Source organism: Anser brachyrhynchus (assembly GCF_964034855.1).
Source record: "Anser brachyrhynchus genome assembly, chromosome: 5".
In the NCBI taxonomy this organism is placed as follows: domain Eukaryota; kingdom Metazoa; phylum Chordata; class Aves; order Anseriformes; family Anatidae; genus Anser; species Anser brachyrhynchus.
Window position 1 is genome coordinate 12,303,136 of NC_137699.1, and position 17,401 is coordinate 12,320,536.

General features: G+C 46.8%; 2 protein-coding genes across 35 annotated transcripts in view; both read left to right on the plus strand.

Annotated features, from left to right (window-relative positions):
- The window catches only part of NR1H3 (nuclear receptor subfamily 1 group H member 3), a 30,368-nt gene extending 22,151 nt beyond the window's left edge, over positions 1-8,217 (plus strand). For all 4 annotated transcript variants that reach the window (XM_080592581.1, XM_080592584.1, XM_080592582.1 and 1 more), the window contains exons 4-9: positions 1,331-1,539; positions 1,782-1,961; positions 2,378-2,477; positions 4,881-4,994; positions 5,810-5,904; positions 6,282-8,217. In XM_080592581.1, coding sequence (XP_080448707.1) covers positions 1,331-1,539; positions 1,782-1,961; positions 2,378-2,477; positions 4,881-4,994; positions 5,810-5,904; positions 6,282-6,428 — 845 coding nt within the window. In that variant the 3' untranslated portion in view covers positions 6,429-8,217. The remainder of the gene's footprint in view (positions 1-1,330; positions 1,540-1,781; positions 1,962-2,377; positions 2,478-4,880; positions 4,995-5,809; positions 5,905-6,281) is intronic.
- A 1,554-nt stretch (positions 8,218-9,771) lies between these two features.
- Positions 9,772-17,401, plus strand: part of MADD (MAP kinase activating death domain) — a 67,912-nt gene continuing 60,282 nt past the window's right edge. For 28 of the 31 annotated variants that reach the window (XM_080592519.1, XM_080592509.1, XM_080592494.1 and 25 more), the window contains exon 1: positions 9,772-9,927. The gene's annotated coding sequence lies outside the window, so the exon portion shown is untranslated. Of the gene's footprint in view, positions 9,928-9,984; positions 10,252-16,415; positions 16,554-17,401 lie in introns of those variants that run through there. The other 3 variants (XM_080592504.1, XM_080592515.1, XM_080592518.1) reach the window with 3 other exon arrangements.

The following is a 17,401-nucleotide window of genomic DNA, read 5'->3' on the forward strand; positions in this document are numbered from 1 at the left end:
TGTGTGTGTACATGTGCGCCCTTGCTGTTTGAAGTCTGGGATAAAGGTTCATCTCAGATTGAATGTTATATGTTCTTTGGCTTTCCCTCCAACCCTGTGTGTTGTGCACCTCAGAACACACTTTCACAGTAGCTGCCTATTTCTTGCCTTCATGTTTAACGCAGTCCTTCTGAGAAGCGCAAGTGTATACTTGTTCTGCTTTGGGACCTGCCTTCTTGGGGAGCACCTATGTTTCCTTGTTACCTCTACATAAAAAATGGCCAAAGGCTTTTCAAGCACCTCATAAATATTTTTTGCAAGGTCAAGCTTTTTTTTTAATCTCTGTTTTTGAAGTTTAATTTCCAGTCAATCCATTTTCTGCTTTTTGTTCATCAATCAGTAGCTCACGGGGTGACTTTCTTGAAGATAGTCCTTGAATCCAAGTACGTCTGATAAGTCTCCTTTTGCTTGGATACAGCTTGCAGATAGTTTTTACAGCTTTGACTTAAAGAAGCAACAAACCTTACCTGCATTCAAACCAGTAAGTTCTTCAGTTAACTTAGTTACAGGCCTCTAACAGGTTTTTGTATTTAAATTAACTGATGAGCAGCTGGTTCAGTAAGACTTTTCATAACACATGCCTCTGGCTTGTTTTATTCCCTACAACATTAAATCTAAAGAGCATCACCCTTTGACTTCATGACTGAAGAAGGCTTCCAACCCTGTTCCAGAAAGACTTGCATTCCTCCTCAGTAGGATTTATGTAAAGCTATCCTTTAATTATTCATCTTGCTGCATGTTACTGCTCTACAGTCTGCTGCAGATGGGCTGTGTAGAGAATTGTCCTTTCATGCTCGAGCTCCATCCGGTACTGACTTGGACCTCTTAAGAGGAAGATGAAATGCCACAAACTCTTAATTTAGCAATGTCAGAAAAGAAAAAACAACAGGATAATATAAAAATATAATGGACACATCATGATGTGGAGAAATCACCTCTTGGAATATGTTACAATATGATATTCTGGGGAATCGCTCAAGGGGAAAAGCCACTGATGTGTTTCTGACATCTGCAGGGCAGCACGAAGGGAGCTTCATGTGTTCACTGTCCTTTGTGAACATTTTGCAGTACAGTGTGATTAAAAGAAAGGCAATGGAACAACTTAAAGCAGAAAAAAGAGGGAGAAAAATTATAAATATCACTGTCTGCTGTCTATATTATGTACACTCCAATAAGCCAGATGCAAGCAGCTGTAATCTCTGCCTCTCCATCCACAGCATGCTACCCTGTGTTTGTGCAGTTTCCGGTGTTCCCCCATGTCAAGGTTGATCTCTGGCTACTTCTATTTTAGATGTTCTGTCTGAAGAGCAAATCCGGCTGAAGAAGCTGAAGAAACAGGAGGACGATCAGGCTCGGACAGTTGTGGTGCGTCCAAACCCTCCACATCCACCAAGCCCTTCCCACAAACTAACGCCTGAACAGTTAAGCATGATAGAAAAGCTTGTCGCCGCTCAGCAGCAGTGCAACCAGCGCTCGTTCACGGACAGGCTCAAAGTGACGGTAATAACTCTTACTAGTGGAACCGTGATAAGGAAAAGTGGAAGTGTGGGGAGTTGAGGTTGTGGGTGAAGCATTTGAGGGAATGGAAATGTTTGAGGCATTGTATCTGTGGGCTAACATTCTGTGAATAGCAAAGGCTAATAGTCCAGTGTGTCTCTCTTTCTCTGTTCACTTTATCTTCTCATCCTTCTGCTCTCTCTCCATCTTTCACATACACACACTGTCTCTTTCCATCCCCACAGCCGTGGCCCCAAGTTCCTGACCCTAATAACCGTGAAGCGAGGCAGCAGCGTTTTGCTCACTTTACAGAACTTGCGATTATCTCTGTGCAAGAGATTGTGGACTTTGCCAAGCAACTACCCGGCTTCCTGGAGCTCACCAGGGAAGATCAGATTGCTTTATTGAAGACATCTACCATAGAGGTGAGAGTTTGGTTCCACCACAGTGCATAGTAGCAGAGAAGAAAGAGTTTGGAGCACCCACCTGCAGAACTGGTTTTACACCCCTTTTTCTGGGATGGCAGGCTGAAAGACCTATGTAACAGCTATGGGGCTGTTACTGCACTGCCAGGCTCTCCTGGCAAAGGGCCATGGAGGAGAATGAGGCAAGAGCCTTGGTAGTGGAAAGCAGGTATTTCCTTCCCAGAAGGAAACAGTGCAAAGGATGCAGCAGAATTTACATTGGAATTTTGAAGCGCTCTGAGAGAAGCATACTTGATATATATATATATATATGTATTTTCCTTTGGTGGTGCTCTAACCCTCAATAAATTATCAATGTTGCAATGTTCTTTCTTGTATTCAAGTCAAGTATATCTATCCCCGGTCTCTGGTTTCAGGTGATGTTATTGGAGACATCTCGACGCTACAATCCAGAGATTGAGAGCATCACTTTTCTTAAGGACCTGAGCTATAATCGGGATGACTTCGCCAAAGCAGGTGGTGCATTAGACAGGTGTTTCTTCCTTCTCAGTCTTGTGTTGTTTCATCTTTTCCTTTTTAATATGAACTGGTGGAAATGGTATCTGGTACCTTGAACTTAGGTGAGGAGTTTAGAACAGGACGAGACCAATGACCTCGCAAATGTTCTTTGCTTTTAGCGTGTGATATTGCTTCAGTTAATGTCTTTTTTTTTTAGGTGTGAACTTGCTTTGGAAAATTTGGACACAGCGTGACAGTCTTGCTGTGTGGATGTCTGCAGTCTTGCAGCATGCACTCGAGCTTAGCCCTGGTTGCTGGGGGAACCAAGGTTGAGTTCACTTTCTGGGGTACCCCACTTCTGGTGTGGATGCTCCCCTTAGCTCACTGTGTGAGGGTGGCGTGTACCTAGGGCTGGCAGCTGGTGTGAACTTCCTTACTGGTAAAGAGCTGACATGGATGTGTTTTTAGGGCTCTATCAGATCACAGCAAATCAAACCCCAGTCTTTTCCCCTTTGCACTGTATCACTTGGTAATGTAGATGCTTGCTTTGAGTGATGACATTAGCGTTAGTATGTTCAAGTTGATACGAAGTCTATAATGTGTATTGAAGATCCCTGCAGAACGCTGCAGACATGTCACTGGCTTGGTATATGATGATCAGTGGTGACATGACTTCTGAATTGTGTTTTTCCAGGAGCATTGAGCATTTGTAATTTCAAATTAAGTGAAAGGAAGTGCATATCTTCAGCATTTCTGAAAAGGACGTTTTGGCTGTTCTTCATGTGATTTTGGGGGTTTCTTGTGTAGCTATTTAACATTTTATATTGAAGATGTCCTTTATTACTTTCCCATCCTTGTATAGCCAGGAATTCCTGATAGTGGCCCTTCTCAGCAGTTTAATCTCACCCATTGATATGACTCTTGCTTGTTAAGGTTTTCCAAGCCTTACCATGCACATGGTTTTCCGAGAGACCATATGAAATAGAGGAGCAGTGTCAGGTTGTCCAAGTTCTCTTGCAATGTCAGTATATGTAAGGACTAGTCTAGAAGAATTAGGCCTCAGCCCTTTAAGTCTTACTGTCATGGTTTCTGTTTAGAACCGTCTTTGGTCTTGCTCACTGGTAATTGAATTGTAGGGTGGCTTTTAAGGTACGTGCTATTCTTCCTTCTCTCCTCCACTTCTCGTCTTCTTCCCCTAGCAGGTGATGCTTGCATTGCATGACTCAAAGGCTCATTGCAAACCATGGATTCTTTGTACCTGGCATGGGCCAAGTTCAGGGTGCTCCAGCCCTCCAGGCCACTGATGGCCTTCTAGGAGCTTACCTCCTCAGCATGCCACTTAACTTCACTTTGAAATTGTGATGCTGTTTCTCATAACAAGGGTTCAAAACTGTAGGGAACTGAACTTGGTTTCTTTTTTTTCAGGTTTTAATAAACACTTTTGTTCCTTGATGCTCTCCCTGTTAGCCTTTTCTTCAGATTATTAGGAAGGCAAAAAGCAGACAGCCAGAGAGGTTCCCTCCACCTTGCTCTTCCTTCTATGATGCAGTTGTACTACAGGAAATGAGAAACTTAAAGCCTTTCCCCCAAAATAGCATCTAAGTTTTCAGCATGTTTGTGTAGCACATAGCACATGGAGAGCTGATGTGATGGTGTCCTCCATGTTGTGACAGAATAAGTATCGTTGCAATTCTGCCAGGCTGTGTTTATTGAAAAATTGTAGAATGGTTTGGGTTGGGTTTAAGAGACCTTAAAGATTATCTGGTTCCAACCCCTCTGCCGTGGGCAGGGAAATCTTCTGCTAGACCAGGCTGTTCAAAGCTCCGTCCAACCTGGCCTTGAACGCTTTCAGGGATGGAGCAAGGTGATAGGAAGCATAGGTCAGGCTCTTTCTCATCTCTCTCAGCTTTGAAATGAATTGAAGTAGTTCAGACCTCTTGGAACTGTATTTTATTTTTTGCTCAGACCGACTACAGATGAATCAGCACCATGGGATTAAAGCTTCTTTGGAAGCAGGAGGGCTGCCAGGCTTGAAGGAGATGGTGGTGTGAGAGTAGAATGTGTAGATTTTGTAATTGTGGGTTTCTGACTTTGTGACAGACTTATCTGAGAACTGATGACGTGTTCCTTTAGATATTGCCTACTAATGTGTTGAGGGACATGTAAGGCTCAAGGAAACCCAGAAGTTAAGGTTAGGGCCTGACTCCTCACCTGCTGTTGTTGGTGTTCACCACTGGTGGTACAATGTGAAGGGCGGTTTCAACCACACTTGGGATACAATATAAGGGTATTTGCCTGCCTACCTGCCTTCCCTGCTCCCTGGCATACTGAGTGTGTTTCTGACAGCTTAACCTGTGAGAGGGAGGGAGATAAAGGAGACTACTGCCATTGTTGACACTTACCCTCTTCTTTTTGTTGTAGGTCTGCAGTTTGAGTTCATTAACCCCATCTTTGAATTCTCAAAGGGAATGAATGAGCTACAACTCAACGATGCTGAATATGCACTTTTAATCGCCATCAACATTTTCTCTGCAGGTAAAACGCCAGGCAGGTCTGAAAGCCTGCAGCACTGAGTTGCAGGGTAAACAAAATAGAATTAAGGAAGGTAATGAGCAGCAGAGGAGTAATAGAGGGTCTTGTGATAAAGGAGAGTGTTATTTCTGCTTACAGTATTTATTATACGCTGAATCTTCCAGTGCTACCTCCAGACAAAATCAGATTCCCTGCTGATGAAAAAGTGTATAGCAAAATCAGCCAATATTAATCTTCCTCATTTAGAAATTGCTATTTTACTGTCCCCTTAACGTGCTTGGCACGTCTCTGGCTTGAGGCAGGTCGCGCTGCATGAGCGACATCTAGTGGTCAAGTAAAGATGCTCTTGATGAGGGACCACTATAGCTCTGGGTCAGGAAAGGGCTCTGCAAAGAAATCACCTCTACTCTTTGCTTCTGTTTTCTGTTTTGTAACCTGTAAGATCAAAATTATGTCTTTGTTCCTGTTATCGGACTTTCTCAGCTGCTGGAGAAACTTTCCCATTCCCTTCTGAATAACGGCAGCTTCTCAGCTTCACTGGGACAGGAACGTGATGCCAAACACATCTATTTAGTGGTGTTTGGTCTCTGTAACCTTCCACCTCTATAGGAGTCAGATCTGACTCCCCATGTGCATTAGATATGATTGAGAAAGAACAGTAACAGAAAACTGGCATAGCTGCTGAAGTCATGGATGACTCCTGGCTGTGCTGGATGAATTCTCAATGAGGTTTTGGGGAGAAACCATACTGCAGTTAGGGTCAAGTCCAGTGATGCTTCCTGTAGCAACCTGCTTACTTCTAACTTGCTTTTTGGCAGACCGACCGAATGTGCAGGACCAGTCCCTGGTGGAGAGACTGCAGCACACCTATGTGGAAGCCCTTCATTCTTACATTTGCATCAACAGACCAAATGTAAGTGTCTGACCAACGTCCTTGGTGATGATGCAAACTGATTGTGTGTTTATGCAGGCACAGTCCCTGCAATAATGTCTGTAACAGATCTATTACTGCCTGTACTCTCATGCTGTTCCCTTCTGTGGCTGTATGGTGGCAGCTGTAAATGGAGGATTTGTGAGCTGTCATAGCCTGCTGTCCTGTATCATGTTCCATAGTTAGCAAGCGTGTTTTGGGACACGGTGTAGTATTTGTGTTCCTCTATACTGCCGCATGCTGGAGGATGCCAGTTCTGGAGGAAATGGGGATTGTGCTTACAATGCGTCATCTGTTTTTTTCTTTTTAAAGTTTTAGTCTGTATTTACTAACAGCTGCCAATTCATCTGACCCTGCAGGACCACCTGATGTTTCCACGGATGTTAATGAAGCTGGTCAGTCTTCGGACACTAAGTAACGTCCACTCTGAACAGGTGTTTGCCCTTCGGCTGCAGGACAAGAAACTCCCTCCCCTGCTCTCAGAAATCTGGGATGTGCATGAGTGACTGCATGCTCCCAGGGCACTGACATGCCGACATAACGCCATGTCCCAGCCTTTGCTAACAAGAAGCCAGCCTCCCCTCTCCAAAGCACTGAACTCTGGGCTAGGCAGTGCAGGGAGTGATGAGCCTGGGGTTTCAGTGTTATCACGAGATTATGCAGGAGGCAGCTGGGGTAGATCAGATGGGGGGGGGTTGGTTTTGATGTAGTGCCCACGCCCCAAATGAGTAGCATGAAACATCTGAAAACGGTAGAAATGAAGACCCTCCCCACGCACATACACCTCTTTCTTCAGAGTCTCTTTCTCTTTTCTAAGCATGTCCTGGGGATTGGCCCATTGATCCTTTCCTCTCTTGTTGATTATGAAAATGAATTTGCAGGAACTTGCCAAACCATCTCTATTGAGAGTAACCCAGCTCAAAAGGCTTCTGCAGGGTCCCCAGTGTACCTGGATCTGAGGAGCTCAGGGAAGTCAATGTGGATGTTCTAGGGGTTTCACTGGGTTTCCGATAAATAAAATCTCTTGTACGTGCTGCCCTTTACAAAGATTCCAAGAGAAGTAGCTGTTATTTCTTTATTATGAGACTTCATCTCTAGAGCTGCCCTTTCACTCTGACCCTTCTTTGGAAAGAAGATTCCTCTAATGTGTAATGCCCTTTGTCTAACAGGGAGGTCCTCTGGGTAGGGAACATTTGTACATCAGGAAGACATCAGGCATAAAGCAGTGGACTTTTTTAATGTAATATATCACAATTTTATCTCACGATGGTTCTCAGACAGTTCACTTTACCTGTGATTTGCTAATACGTGGAAAACTTTAGTTCAAAACAAATCAGGGCATAGATTTTTATCTTTAGGGGTGGAAGAGAAGAGAGGAAGGTGGGAAGGACTGGTACCTAGACAAGGTAGGTGTGGTGGAAGGATCTCAAAAGCTTCCAAAAATTTGGAGCATGTGGCATGTGTTCCAAGGTGAGTGTGAAGATGTGTTTGCCAAGGAGAAGAGGACATGCTGCATTTAGTGAAATATGTGGGCATTGCGTAAGCTATGGGCTGCACAACTCTCAGATCGCGGGTTGCAGGAATATTGAGTGTAACCAGATCCGCTTGCATCTTCTTCCTTATGCCAAAGTCTTTCCAAGGTACTTGCTCAAGGTTCTAGTGATTCTCGTGGGATATGGAGGTTCCTTTTGTGTGAGGAGTGCCAACTGCTTTAGAAGGACGCTTGGGTCTTGTATCTTTTTTCGCTTTGGGCACAGTGAGATCCACGCTGGATTTATGCCCTACATTCTTAAGTATCCACATCCTCAAGTATTCTAGGATTTACAGCAATATTTTGTCTGACAGAAGAGAAAAATACTGTTCCAAAATCTGTTCCGTATTTTCCAAGAAATAACATCTTATGGCAGATCTCAGAGATGTAACCTGAAGTATCCTGGTAGCTTAGTCTCATGAGCCTTCTCTGTCATAGGGGTCTGTTTGCTTGCCCGGTGAGCATCCCAAGAGCCTAGGTTCACAATGGCTCGTTGTTTTTTGTTTGTTTGTTTGTTTTTTGGCTGTGTATCTGAGCGCTATGCCCGTGGTGAGGGTATCGTGTCCATTTTGCACTTGAGGTTGGTCCCCTGCCACTGGCCTTCACTCTGCACCTTTGTAAAGCACTTGTAACAATCTGTAAAATAATCTGTTGTTTTTTATAACTCATTGCAATTGCAAAAAATCTTGTTAAAATCTGTATTTTTAACTAATCTGTTTGAGAAATGTTAATGTTTATATAAAAGAATAAAGCCTAATACAGGATTTTGGTGTTCTCTGTTGTTCCTTTTATTAGACTGGAGGAAGGTGGAACGTTTTTGATGTAACAAACTCCAAGCTAATAAGAAAGTGAGAATATAGGTTGGGGAGAAGCAGGAAGTAGCAAAACAAAAATAACAGTGCAAACCCAGGCAGTTTCCTTTAACCTCTAGCGTGAGATTATAGCCCGCAATGTACCCTTCTTTATGCTGTAGCTGGCAAATGAGTGACTTTAAGCACATGTTGTGAGGACTATTGATTATCCATACATATTTTACCTTAATTTGTGAGCTACACTCGGAATTTAAGCCTCTTATTCTGCATGCTCCACTCCACTTTCTGCATAGCCTGGCTCAACAAAATTGAAGCATAGGTCCTATCTATTAACTAGCCACAGGAGACAGCAGGGTGTGAGGTGGGGCATAGTGAGCAGACCTCAAGAGGTCAAGCCAGCCCTGCATGGATGAGACAGCTGGGCCCTGCTGCAAGGATTTGCTGACAAACGAGGCTGTCAACAGCCAGAAGAGGCAATGGCAATGAAGCTGCTGCCCGGTAACAGGCGCTGCTTTGAAGCTGCAGCTTGAGCAGCTATCTGCCATCTCATTTTTTATTAATTTGAAGATAAAAGCTGCATATAAGCATGAAGGATTTTCAAGTTACAACCGATAACGCTGCTGTTGATGGCAGCTGTGAAAACAGTGAATTTCCTTGTCTCTGGCTTCTCTATCCTTTTGTGCAAGATCCTGTAAGCAAAGGTAAGTCCTTAGTTTACATTCTTTATTTTTCTTAGTGCAAATGAGTACAGAATTGGTTTCTAGTTTTATAGCCACTTCCCACATTAGCCCAAGGAGGTTAAATAAGCAAGTGTGAGGGGAAAACTTGCCTTGAGCTCAGTGGTGCTTTAATATTTGCCGAATGCTACCTACTGCTCTCAGTCTCTGTCCCCAACCTGTTTCAAATTCGCTTTGTTAATTTGGCAGCTGGAGAAGTTGGAGGGTGCTGGAAGTGCCACTGGTGTGTGGCGGGGAGGGATGGAAGGAAGGAAGGAAGCAGCCGTGTTTGCACAGCTGGCTCAAATGGATGGGGGCAGCAGGAGAAGACAGGCCAATTTCTGAAATACCAATTCCTCTATGAGGGGAAGACCACAGATGTTTTGTGCTCTGTTTAAGAAAAAAAAAAAGTTTTTGTGTTTTTAACCATTTTGCACTTTATTGTAGTTTTTTAAACCAGTGGGATGCCAGCGGTGGTAGTGCTTATGTTTAGGATTTTAGTAATACGCTGTTAGTCAAGGGAGGCGGTTGTGCAGCATATGAACGCTGTGAAGAAGTCCCTAAAGCCCCACTTCGAGCTTGTCACAGCCGCGTGAGGCCGGCAGGCCCGGACTCGCTTGCTACGGGCTTTCACCTGGGGGCTGCCAGTAGGGGCGACAGGAGCGGCATTTTGGGGTCTTCCTTCGCCAGAACCGCTCAGCCCCCGTCCCTAAGGCCTCCCCTCAGCCCCCTTCCCGCGCTCCGCCCCGCCGCCTTCCCCACAGCGCTCCGCGGCTGCGCCCTCCTGCGGGAGGCACCTGCCGCCCCCCCGCGGCCGGTGTGGGGCTCGCTCCGCCCCTCGCTCCCTCCCTCCCTCCCCGCGGCTCCCGGCGCTCGATGCGGAACTGCCCGGGCGGCGCAGAGCGGCCGGGGGGCGGCGGCGGCGGCCGTGGCTGTGGCGGCGCAGGTGAGCGCGGGCGGCGCGGCGGGGCGGGGGCCGTGAGGTGCCGCGTGAGGTGATCTCGGCGCGGCGCCCAGGGGCTGCTCGGGGCTCCGTGGCCCCGCGGGAGCCGCCGGCCTCCCCTCACGGCCCGAGCCGGTGTCGGCAGCGGGTTTTGGTCGTTCCCGGCCGGAGGGAAGGGGCAGGGCGCCCGGGGCAGGTGGGAGGGAGGCGCTGAGGAAGAAATTGCTGCAGTAACGTGACTGGAAAGGCGCTTCTTCCCCTCGGCTTGCGGGCAGCGGATCCTGCTATGTCTCAAGACAATGGGGTAGGAAATCCACTTGGCGTTAGGTAATTTTTGCTGAAATAACGTCTAATCGGAGCGTTTTCCGCTTGGAAATGGCCGTCGCCAATTTACGGTGTGGCTCGCCTCGTCAGGCAGAGCAAGGGAAAAAGCTCGCGCTACGTTACTGTTTGTGTGGAGTCACGATAACGAAGCGCTTGGAGAAACGATAAGCGCTGGGGGAAAGCGATTCATTCTCCGTCTCCTCTCCCTTTCCCCCCATGTACCACGCTGTCCTTGCGCCCACGCCGAGCAGCGTACGCTGTGGATCCCCATCGCGGGGAGGTGGGCTAGAGCTGTGAACCTGGCCGTACGCGGTGCTCTCCTGAGGCAGGCCAGCCATTTTCTCCACGCTCAGCGCAGCCCGGGGTCAGCCTCTCCGTTGGCGTGCTCTCGAGTGTCCTTGGTCTGCTCCTTGCAGCATCGCTTATCTGCAAAAAGCTTGCTACTGCCGGGCAGGAGCGAGGGAGGGAAGATGTGTTGTGGTGTCCTGAGGGTCACATAACCGAACCAATGTCATCCAAACACAGATTGTTTGGGAGGCGTCTCCATTTTTGGCCTTTATGCTGCTTGAACCTTGGGAACTATTTTGGGCAGGCACAAGAAGTACTCGCTGTTTTCAGCACTAATGAAAACCTGCAGCACTGACACATCAGAGAGAGCGTCCAAGACAACCAGCGTAGTGAAAATGCAGTTTTTGCAAGATCTGATCGTGTCATCATCTGATAGCATGTTGCGTAATTCTGGAACTGATCGATCATTCCAGCTATGAAATTGTCCTTTCGCTTTACAGTTGTATTGTTAGAAATTTTATAGCTTTTGGACCCAGTTTAATACACCCTACAATAAATTACATGCTCCTTACGCATCTTACTGTGTGCTTAATAAAATGGAAAATCATCAGAAAGTCTCTAACACGCTTTTGTTTGGAAAATAACACAGTCTTGTCTGCACGAGCAGATCTTGTACACACCTCTCTAGCAGTGCTATGGATGTATTGAAAGTCTGGCTGTTTGCAATTTTATCGAATTAACGTCTTCCTCTTTGAAGCTGTGAGTTTGCATGGCTCTCCATACTGTTACTACTTTTAAAGCAGTTCTAGTTTTACTGGATGGACAAAAAGGAAAAGGGAAATCATATCCCCGCTGAAAGAATGTTTTCTATACAAGATGCGTAACATGGCCAAGATATGTTTTGATGATGCATGCGTTACATGGTAAAATTAGGAATGGCGGTGAACTAAAGGCTGTGTACCAAGTGGCAGAAAGATAGGTCCTCTAGTTTAAAGCTTTTATAGAAGAAACGTAGGTAGATATTCTACTGGGTAAACCTCTTCTTCAACCTTGGTACCGTTCTGTAATTCCTTTGCAAGCAGACAGGCTGTGTCTTTGATGAAGTCCAAGTTAAGTCTGCTTCAGAAGGTTGTTGGAGATGAAAAATAGAAGCTTCAGAGACATTTAATGGTGAGCCTTGCCCATCTAGCCACAGTAGCTTTTGGCATTACAGAATGTCAGCATTGAGTTAATATTGGCTTTGATTTGATCTGGCTTGTGGAGGGGGGTACAGAGGCTCCTAATTTATAGCTCATTGCCTCTCACCTTACTGAATCATCAAGTTGGGTGTGATGGGATGTGTTAGAAAATACCTCTGCAAATATATTCAGTCTGGTCTGTTTAATGCAATGAGTCAGATGAAAAACCAAGTATTTGTGACTTTCTAGTTTAATACCAGAAATTTTCATAAGTACTGTGGAATTCAGAGAGAAGAAATCTCCTCATAGTTCTTAATGTACAGCACTTGAGCTAATCTGGGGAGTCTTGAGCTAGTCTGGGGAGAAATAGAAGAAAAAAAATCTGTTAGAGAAATTACTTTCTTTTGGGGGGAATAATACTGTTTGAGATTTAGTGCCTGAGAACGGATAGCGAATGATGCAAATTTAGTCATCTGACATTACATTTAGTCATGTTGTCGTTACATGCTGTGGTGTTTTAACTAGGTGGGTAGTGTCAACCTGCCCACAAGATGGAAGCTGACACTTTTCTGCCACAGCTAGGTACAGAGCCGAGCGTTACTTTCCGCCGTGCATATGTTAGAGCCTGGATTAATTCCTCTTGATGTCCTCTGGCCTTGCTGTGGTGACGTTTAAGATGTACTGCGTTATGTTTCCGAGCAGCCCCTTAGCAGACGGGCTTTGACATCATTATTCAACGCAAAGGTAGGAAATAAAGACTGCAACTCCTGCGTGGGGATTTGCAGGAGCGAGGAAAGGATTTAGCAACCAGAATGCGATCTTAATGTGTAAGAAAGCATTTAGAAACAGGAATGAAATCTTAATATGTAAGATTAATGTCATTTCCACTGCTTAAACAATCTCCGTCTACCTCAAGGTATAAATTCTAGTGAAGGAAAAGCATCGTCAGCGACCTACCAAGAGAAGTGAAATAAAAATAAGTAGTGTGAGGCAGTGGTTGGAAGGGAGCGTTTTTAATGGGATAATCTGCTAATCGGTGGAGTAATTGTGGTATTTGTTTGATCCTGGAAGGGTTTGTGGCTTTTCCTTCTGTACCTCAGGAGCTGTGAAAACGTGTTATGATGACCTGCTGCTCAAAGTTGCTGCTGTCTGTAAGTCGCCCTGTGCAGTTCAGCCTGTGTGTGCTCTGCTGTCTCAGATAGAAACTAATTTTAGAGAGATTAGGTGCTCTGTCACTGGAGGCCTTTAAATCTGTCATGACCACGTGAAAATTACTGTTGATAATCGAGAAATGTGCTCCGGATTTGTTTCTTGGAACTAGAATAGCTATTAAACCCGCAAACCCCGCAGCACTGCAGACATGACCCACATACTGCCAGGAGCTCGACGTTTCCTTGTAGCTGAGGGCACCCAAATGGCGTGGCTCCCTTTTGGGGCCCAGAGGCCAGTGGGTTGTGAGATGCTGTGTCAAGTGAGAGACTGGTGTTTTTCCACGTCAGCATGAGAAATAACACATCAGTGTAGTAGGGAGGAACAAAGTGTTGTGGTTTTCCATCTCTTCCACAGCCTTCAATGTTCACAGCTGGGGCAGTCCCCAAAAAAGAGCTGGTCGTCACCTAGCCTTGGATCTGTCCTGTGATATTTGTCACGATCTAACTTTTCTGGTTTGTTTAAGACTTAATTTCTGAACGCTTGCTCTCAGCGGTATTTGTGACAGTCAGGAAATCGACCTTGTTTTTATTACACATGGGACAAAGATATCTGGGCTGATGGTATCTTTCCTGGTGGCCTCCAGAACTGTGCGATGTCTTATGAGCAGAGTCTTACGATTTTCTCTTAATCTCTGCACTTTCTTTGTTGTGTCTGTGAGTTCAGCAACAGCGTAGCATCCTGCTTCCCTTTTAGTCTGAATTTTAGTCTGAAATGCAGTCTTTAGTTCCCGTTTAGCTGAATTTCCCGCTGCTGGTGTCAAGTGGCCGTTCTCCACCTTACGCGCAGCTTTGACGCCAGCTCCCCCTCATCTCTGCTTGCCGGGCTCCGTGCTACTTTCTCCAGAAGGGCTCCTGTGGCACGGGATGGGAAGCTCTGCCTCCTTTGCCTTGGTGCAGCTCATCAGATAGCAGGAGGAGAGGAGGGGGTTTGGTGATAACGATACTCCAGAATTGCTTCACACAAGAACACCGAGCCGCTCTGCCGCAGCATCTATATCTGTTTCCGCTTGATAGTGGTTAAACCCTGCTCTGCTGGGGCTGGTGCTTGGGGCGTTTGTCTTCTGTCCTCCACACCATCTCGTTTCTCCCTTTGGTCTCGTGTCTGTCGTTAAATGCAGCCAGCAGGCGTTGTGGTTCCCACCTGCCACAGCTCTGGCGGGGAGGGAGTGGGCTTTTCTCTTTGCTTTCCCTGCAGTTTTGACCAGCTGGTACTGTCGTTTGTCATGCAGATTAATAGTAGGATCAGTTTAGAGTAGGAATTTTAGCTCTGTCCCAGTGTTTATGAAAAGGAGGGGAAGGCACGTAGGCGGAAGGAGTAATTGAGGTAGGTGGCACATGGAGGGAGACAGACTGAATGTTTCTCAGATAAGACGGAAGAAACAGCAGCTTCTGGGCGCCACTTCTGTGGCTCTGAGAGCAGCTGAGTAACTAAATCATTTCAAATGCTTCTGCTTATTTTCCAGTTCTCATTATCCTGAGCAACGTTTCAGTGCTTCTGTGCTGGTTTTGAGTTTGCCCCCTTTCTGCCTTGAATTTATGGTCAGGATCTGAGGGCACCCATCATTTGTGCCGGCATGGCCCATGTCCAGGAAAGAACTGAATTCCCGTGCCTGCTGGTGGCGGCGTCACCAGAGATGTCACCTGTTCAGTGGGTAGTGTCGCAGCTCGAACCCTGCATGCTGGTGTGCTCCTCGCTCCTTCTGGCCCCGGGTCTCTGCTGCCCCTTGCAGGAGGCTCTTCTGGGCGCTCCCAGCGCTGCTTCCCATGCCTGGGGGAGGCCCTGGGGCAAGGGCGAGACTCTGAATAATTTAGCGGCTGCAGTCGTGTCCAGCAGTTTCCTCAATTCAGATGCCGTGTGCTTTGTTGTCTTCTGGTTAATTTTTTATGGCTCTGCGTTTGCAGTGTTGGGCTTTTGGAAAAAACCTGCAGGTGGCCGCGTTATGGGAACCGTGGCCAGCTTGTCACGCGCTGAGCTGGATGGAGGGGCGAGGGCGGGCGGGGGTCTGGACTGCTTCCAGTACCCTGAGGAGGTTTCCCAGCTCAAAACTCAAGCTGGAAGCAATTCCAGTTTGGAAAAGAATGGGAATCCCGTAGTGGCTGCAGAAGGTGAAGCCAATTTAGTTAAGGGGCGTTCTGTAGTTTTCGGTTGGCTTTTTCTATTTTTTATTTTTTTTAGTTCTTGCAAAGTGTATGAGTGGATGCTAGTGGAGACTTGAGGACTGATAAAAGGCTGAAGGTAGAAATAACGGGGGCGGCTCTTGTATTTTGTGATGGTGCTGTTGTACAGAGGGCTGGCCAGGTTAAGAGAGGGTTTTTATGCCAGAATTTCTGTTCTGCACAAGGACGGTTAGTCGTGATCTGCGGGGCGGGTATGAAAGGGTTGTTTCAGGCAGCAAGGGAGGGGAAGCGAATAGGGGCTGTAACCTAAACTGAAGTGCTAAAAATGCAGGCAGGGCTGATGCTAAAATCGGACATTTCCTTTCTGTCACCAGCTGGAGAAATGTAAAAGTATGTGCTTCTCTCGCATTAGCCTATCATCGATGCTTTTCCCCAAGAGTGCAGTAGAATAAAATGGATCACAGTGTTCGCATGCCGCTCATCCTTACCTTCTTGTCTCTCATGGCTAATGCAAGACCTTGGTCTTGGATTTTCTTTCTTTCTTTTTTCTTCTTGGAAACAGCAGTTGGACACCTGAGCCCCATGCCTTTCAAATACCTGCCACTGGGTACAGCTGTGCCTCTGGGACAGGGACCGCTGGGACAACTCCTTTGTGTTTTCTGCCGCCTGCAAGTTCCCGTTAGGATTGCCCGGTCGTGCTAGCACGCTTTGCACATCCGTTCTGCACACGAATAAGGAACCGGCGGCAGCAGATGTCTGTGGCAGCATCGTGTGTGTACCTAGACGAGAGGATTTCATCAGCCGCGATAGGGCCTCACGTTTGGTGAGCAGTAACCACTGCTGATGCTCCGTGCTCACGCACACGGAGAACCTTACCGCCTGGGAGGCTCTTAATGCGTTGCAGACACCAGTCTGCCATCCAGCTCAGGGGCCTGCGGCTGCTGGGGTACGTCTGAGGGTACCCCCAGGCGCTTCTTGTGCCAGGCCAAGGCGTGGTGCTGCCGGTGGCAGCAGCAGCATCGGGAGCCGTGGCGGTGGAGCGCGGCCGCTGCTCTATAAATAGGGCCAGCGGCCAGGATCTGGGGACTGAAGGCTGGGTTGCTATGGAGATTGATCTGAATCAGATTACCCGTGGCTCTGTTCTTACAGCTCGTGCATATGTGGCGGCTGCGTGGTCTCGCATGTCCGGCAGCAGGCTGCTTTGCACAGACATTTGGCCGAAGCGGGGGGAAGCGAGGAGGGAAGCAGCTGGAGGGCCAGCATATGAAAAGGACACCGAAATCTGTTACTATGGCAACTGAGAACCTGAACCAGCCTAGCTTCAGTCTTGTGGTGCTGTAAAAAGGCTCCTGGCTGTGCCGTGTGATGCTTCTGCTTGTGAAGCAGTTCTGGTCACGTTAAGCCTATTTTTGGCTATGCAAGCTACCTCCATTTTGCCGGAAACCGATGTGCAGGCTGAAGATGTTTGGCTGTGTCAGTAGCGTCAGGCATGTTCGCGGAACACAGTGAGGTAATACCATCCTTCGGTAGGAGGAAAGGAAGAGGTCTTTGGGTTACTCACATTCATCAGAAGGGCTTCTAAGGACATCTTTTTGTACCACCAAAACCCGTTTTCACACTTCATTCTATAATTTTCTTTAGTCTAGCTTGGCACGTCCTTTTTCTCAACCTTTTATGTACATATGAGAAGTGGAAGCAGTTGGGATTCATCTGCTGTTTCATCTGTAAGAGCTCTTACTAACCCACGCAACGCCGGTGCTCCGGGGAGGATGCTTTCAGAACCGCCCTGCAGCCCCGTTCTCTGCTGGGGTTCTTATACTTGGAACTACTGCGTTTCATGGAGCCACACCTACATTGTAGGCTACCTATGCTAGATAAATATACCGTTGTCTGCTTTAGGTATGTCTGGAATGCTTTGAAAATACCTTTTTTTTTTTTTTTTCCCCTCAAGTTGTGTCAGTGCTAGTATCTGTTCAGGAGCCACAGCATTGGCATGCACTGCTTTCTTGGCAAGGTGGATGGTAACACAAGTGAAGCAGCTGCACCAGTATAGCAAGTCCATCCAGGTCTGACTTCAGATATTGTTCAATCTTCTGTCAAGCTCTTCCATCAGGCTCAGGAGGAGGGGGTGTTCTCAACCCACATGCACTCCTGTCTGTGTTCGTTGTGCTCGTGGAGCCACCATAGTGCCTGGATAGGGGAGAAACAGCACAATGGGCTTCCTAAGGATGTTGCATATTTTTAAGTATAAAACTACAGCAGTGTTTAATATAGCTGTTAAGCAGCAAAGGTATAAAACGGCTAATATGAAATGGGGACTGCTTGTCTGCTTCTTTAAAAGCTTAATACAAGCACAAG